Raw genomic sequence first — 5814 nt, 5'->3', positions numbered from 1 at the left:
CGCAGGGGTCCGGCGGGCGGCGGCAGTGGGTCGTTCTGCGCGCAGGAGGAAGGGCACTGAATTAGCTGATAGGAGAGCGAAGGAGAACTTCTTGTGACACAGATCGCTTAGTGGTGCACGTTATTTACAGTAGGAAGGAGCGAGCTAAAACTCTGATGTAGCCAGAGAATGCAATGCCGTGTCAGTCCAAAACAGACCAATGAATGTGTCCTTCTCTGCCTCATAGGTGCACTCTTCTCTTTATTCACTGACTTTCAACAATTAATTTAGATATACTAATGCTTTCTTTAGATAGAAGGAATCTAATTATGGCGTTTATTTACATGGAACTGAACATGGGGTTCAAGATGCATAGTAGTGTACTTATATATGGCTGTTGGTTTGTCTTTGTGTTTTTCTTTTTACTTAGGGTCAAAGTCAGAGTGGTGGACATGGTCCTGGTGGTGGCAAGAAGGATGACAAGGTAACTAAAACCAAAACAAATGCTTGCGTTTATAGGATGAACTGCAGCTGTGCTATTACAGAGGCTGGCTGCCATAGGCTTTATTTTACTTTTTTTTTTTGTTCTTGTACTCTGAACCGCATAAAATTATGCTCTCGCTAGCTTTGATGAAACGTCTTCTCTCTTCTGGATGCATATCAGAGAAAACAGATTGCGGTTCAAAAACAGAAAAGGGGGCTTAGCTGTAAAAGAAGGCTGAAATTATTTGACAGCATTAATTTATTTCTAAAAAGAATAATAAAACTATAAATCTGTCTGGGTTAGGAAAGACTTAGTTGCCTTTGAGTTGTCACTTAAGTAACTAGTTGTGGGTTGAAAATGACATCATACTGTCATCCGCATGAGGTCAGTACTTCACATTGTAGACCTTTAGAGGCCTTTCCAGTTTGCTTTGGAGATGGAAGTATAGCGTATGTGGCAAGCTCTGTCTAAGCTGGTAAACTGAATGCTTGTTACCTATTGATTAAAATGCAACCGAAATGTTCAGATTCGGTATTTTCCTCATTCTTTCATGTATGAGTTTTGTTTGATTTACTTCAGGCTTTAGCCTTCCATGTTCTATATTCACTGAAAATTGATAGAAATCTAAATTAAAAAGAGGGATGTAAAATAAGCAGGAGAAGAAGCTTTTGAACTTACTTAAGAATAGTATTTTTGGGGGGCTTCTCGCTATATATCATAGAGGAGACAATTCCGAATTTTGTTACATAGCCATTCAGCTTAAGTTGAGCTCTCAGTCTGTGCACCTAACATCTGTCTGTATTTTTTTATTGTTAATATCCTGATTATTTTTTTTTAATTGAATTCTTTTTATGAATAAGGATAAGAAGAAGAAGTATGAACCTCCAGTTCCAACCAGAGTGGGGAAAAAGAAGAAGAAGACAAAGGGACCAGATGCTGCCAGCAAGCTCCCCCTGGGTAAGCATTCCGCCTGCCCTGGTGGTCCTGTGGACTGTCCACTCTCAGAGAAGTGCAGAGTTCCTCTCCCCTAGATCTGGCTGTATGTAGGTCACAAATGATTTAATAGAAGGCCATATGTAATTTTCTTTCTAATTAATGTGAAAACACAAAATAAGATGATTGTTATGCGAGATGCAGCCTATGAATTCCTGGGTAAGAGAGAGAGAGAAAAAATTGAGATGAGAGAAACGCAGGGAAAACATTATCTTTAATTTTTATTTTTTTTTTAACCTGGAGTTACCGTGGGGCAAGTAAAATAGTGGCTGCTACTCATATAGAAGTTATTGTCAGAAAGTAAAGCAGAATTTCTGGTAATAATTGAGTGAATAGTTGGTACCATGTCAAACTTGATCTAAAATATTCTGATTCTACTCTGATTACAGTGACTCCTCACACACAGTGCAGACTCAAATTGTTGAAATTGGAGAGGATTAAAGATTACCTCTTAATGGAGGAAGAATTTATCAGAAATCAAGAACAAATGAAACCTTTGGAAGAAAAACAAGAGGTGAGGTTTGAGTGAACTGTTACTTCTAATACAATAAATGCTCTAATATAAACTACTTTATACATAAGCAATGGAAATAAAGTGCCATGAATGTGTAAGTCAATACAATCGTATTATGTATATTACAGTTCTTCATGAAATCTGAATTACTGTCCAGAAAACAGAGGATTTTTTTTCTAGTGGTTTGATGGTTTTAGCCTGAGCATGGGTTACTAGAGATGAGGCCACAGTGTTTTTGCTGTTTCTTAGTGGTCTGTCAAAGTGCAGCTCCCAGATCCCCATCAGTAGAGAAAGAAAGACTGTTCTAGCTCTGCACATCCATATAGTAGGATGCCATAGGACAGGACTAAAGTAATAGTGGATTTTGTTTCTGGCCTATGCTTTTATGCCTTTTTGGGCAGTGAAACAATAGCAAAGACTGGTTCTGTTCTGTTGGGTGTGAACTGTTGAGCCGATGTTGTACAAGAGTGTTTTTGCCTGTGTTATTGAGGTGTTTCTTGGATTCTTCTTGACAACAGGAAGAAAGATCAAAGGTGGATGATCTGAGGGGAACACCGATGTCTGTGGGTACCTTGGAGGAGATCATTGATGACAACCATGCTATCGTGTCCACATCAGTAGGGTCGGAACACTACGTCAGTATTCTGTCTTTTGTGGACAAGGATCTGCTAGAGCCAGGCTGCTCAGTTTTGCTAAATCATAAGGTGAGTTGTTTTTGTAATATGAAGTACAAGTTCTTGTGATGTTTTTAACTTTTTTGGGGTTTTTTTTGTGAGAATGGTAGGGTCTGAGAGCTGATGCTGTTTACTTCTTGCACCTGAATAGATGGGCATTGGGTTTAAGCTTGAGCTTGTATTAGTAATGCTGCTTGCTTTCTTTGACAATTCTTAATGCTTGAATTAGGTTCATGCTGTGATAGGAGTCCTGATGGATGACACAGACCCTTTAGTTACTGTGATGAAAGTGGAGAAAGCGCCTCAAGAAACATATGCTGACATTGGTGGCCTTGACAACCAGATTCAAGAAATCAAGGTATTCAGTTGTACTAATTTACACTGTGAAGTAAGCTAGCAACATAGCTGTGGCGCTGGGCGCTCAAAAGTGTAACAGCAGGACCAGCTGCTCTTCATGTGGTGTTCTTTTGTGTCTTGCTGTAGTGCGTTTCTTCATTTGGTTTTGCTGGGCAGACTCATGGACCTAAATCTCTTACGTGGGTAGGATATGCATTCACAAACTGTGTGCACAGAAACCTTTCGCAGTTGCTGTGGGACCTGTAGAGCCCTGAGCTCATAAAATCTCTGCAATAAGTTATTATTTTGGAACATGTAAAGTTATTGATTGTTGCAAGATCAGAGTTAAAAGTCTAAAAAGTGCAGAGGTTGTTTTGAGTGTCTAATGCAGTGCAATCTGAGGATTTGGTGGGTACGCATTTTTTGGTTTGTGTTGTGTTTCCATGTTGTTTGGTTTTGAGTTTTGTTTTTTTTCCTACCAGCAGAGCTCACTCTGAACCCTGGTAAAAATCAACTTTTGATTTGGGTAGGCATCCAAAATCACAAATGCTCTTAAAATACTGATCTGTAGTTCCTGGTGACTTGTGATGGGAGTCATCCTTTCATAAAGGGTCCCCCCACCCTGAGGTCCTCCATGAGTGTTTGGAAGTCAGGAACTCCCTGCTTCCAAACTCAGCACGATACGTTTGGGTTGGAGGAGGTGGAACACTTACTGCTTCTCTTCCACCTGTCAAGTGGAAACAGTAGGAAGGCCTCTTCAGTTAGAGTAGTTGCCTTAGAATTGGAGGTAGCAGAGACACATATTTTTTAAGGTCTATCCTGAAATTAGTTAAGTTCTTTTTGCCTTCATTACTTTTATTAATGCTGTTCTCGAGATCCCCACAGAACTTTTGTGGCAAGTGCTCACTCTTCATAAAACCTCAGCTTCATTTTTTTTCTTGTGCTGCAGGAGTCTGTGGAGCTTCCTCTCACCCATCCTGAATATTACGAAGAGATGGGTATAAAGCCACCCAAAGGAGTCATTCTGTATGGCCCACCTGGCACAGGTACCTTACAGCTGAGCTAACACAAGTAAAATAAATGACGCTTAGTTAGTATTAAAACATTGCCAAGTCTGTCACAAATTTCATATGACTGTTTTGTTAAAACACTTTCCCCCTCGTACCCTGCAAACTAACTACAGTATTTCTTCCTAACTAAAAATAGGTAAAACTTTACTAGCCAAAGCAGTGGCAAACCAAACTTCAGCAACCTTCCTGAGAGTGGTTGGTTCAGAGCTCATACAGAAATACTTGGGTGACGGTCCAAAGCTCGTGCGTGAACTGTTCCGTGTGGCTGAAGAACACGCTCCATCAATTGTCTTCATTGATGAAATCGATGCCATCGGCACAAAGAGGTACAGTATTCTGTCTCCCGCCTCACACACAAGTATTGCCAGGGACGATAAAGGGTTTACTAGAAACAGTTCTTTTGCAGCCATATTGATACTCGGTTTCTTAGCTCTGCTGCCATTTTCATAATACTCTTTTTGATGTAAGCATTTTTAACAATTAAAACTTCAAATAACTTATTTGAAACTAAAATACATCACAACCTTCTCATATTAAGTAAATATGACCAGACACTCAACCTCAGTTCTCTGCTACCTGGTAGCATCTCTAAGATAGAGTATCTTAAATGGAAAGAGACACTGTGTATAAGTTCATACGGTATCCTTTAAGTCCAAATCAAAATACACATTAGTTGGCTTTAGTGATTCAACAGTAAAGCAGTGTACTTAATACAGAGTATCTCCATTTATCATTTGCCTCTCCAGATAGGTGGCTAAATACTTCCGTTCTTAGAATATTATGTGATAAGTTAGTATGTGATGTCATGGAGCAACATTGTTTGTGCCACACTGAACTATTGTTCAGCCTGTATCCCAGTTGTATTACTTTGAAAATTCCATAGGCTGGTTGGAACTGGCCAACACAAATAGTCTTTAAAGTAGCCAAATGTTTTTTAAATAAATAAAAAGGTGCTCATACATGTACTACACAGCCTGAAGCTCCACGGTAAGGCAGCCTCTGCCCCATGTATTTCAGCGTATGCAGAAAAGAATGGACTGATGGGGAAGCACATAACACACGGGATTCTTCATAAATGTTATGATGCTTCAAGCAGTTCCTGAACAGGGAGTGAGCTGTTTTGGATGTAGATTATTCAGCCTGAATATTAGCAAAAGGAAATAGCTAAGCTACAAAGCAGAGAAATACAGCCACTGGTACCTGTGTTTCAGGAAGCGCAGAGTTAAACCAGAATCCCCATTAGTAAGGCTAAAGGGCGTACAGTTGTAACTGTCTGTGTAAGGAAAAACATACGAGATAGAAAAATGAGTGGCAAGCTGTATTTTCTGTGATGACATGGATGCATGTGCTCTTAAGAATTAGGGTTTTTTCCTTTTTTTTAATTTTAATTTGTGATTTTGGGGGGGGGGGGGGAGAAATCTCCAAATACATAACAAACACGGAGAAAGGACAGATTTGTTTCACACGATTGCTTTTACTTTCCCCAGCTACAAGAAGTTCAGTGTCTCTTCACTTTCCTAGATGTCACAATATGATTCTGAAAACCTGCTTTTTGTTTTCTGTGGGTGAACATTAAATTTAGAAAAAAAAAAAACAAAACTGTTCGGGTGTTTAAAAAAATCCAACCAACCACCACACTATTTTGTTTATGTTCGTGGCAGTTATATGAAGTATGTTCTTAAATTTGCAAATTGTTTTCTTAAAGGTATGACTCCAATTCAGGTGGTGAGAGAGAGATCCAGCGGACAATGCTGGAGCTGCTGA

The 5814-nt window shown here is 39.5% G+C and overlaps 1 protein-coding gene across 1 annotated transcript in view; it reads left to right on the top strand.

Annotated features, from left to right (window-relative positions):
• PSMC1 (proteasome (prosome, macropain) 26S subunit, ATPase, 1) overlaps positions 1-5814 on the top strand; it is a 10265-nt gene that overhangs the window by 1705 nt on the left and 2746 nt on the right. The window contains 9 exon segments of the mRNA XM_009885607.1: positions 410-463; positions 1324-1420; positions 1846-1970; positions 2489-2674; positions 2874-3002; positions 3930-4026; positions 4187-4376; positions 5756-5811; position 5814. The exon segment at position 5814 is cut by the window's right edge and continues 86 nt beyond it. Of these exon segments, the coding sequence (XP_009883909.1) occupies positions 410-463; positions 1324-1420; positions 1846-1970; positions 2489-2674; positions 2874-3002; positions 3930-4026; positions 4187-4376; positions 5756-5811; position 5814 (935 nt within the window).

This window comes from Charadrius vociferus, unplaced genomic scaffold, assembly GCF_000708025.1.
Source record: "Charadrius vociferus isolate BGI_N301 unplaced genomic scaffold, ASM70802v2 scaffold355, whole genome shotgun sequence".
Classification (NCBI taxonomy): Eukaryota; Metazoa; Chordata; class Aves; order Charadriiformes; family Charadriidae; genus Charadrius; species Charadrius vociferus.
The sequence above is the reverse complement of the archived record's forward strand: the minus strand, read 5'-3'. Positions and strand labels throughout refer to the sequence as shown.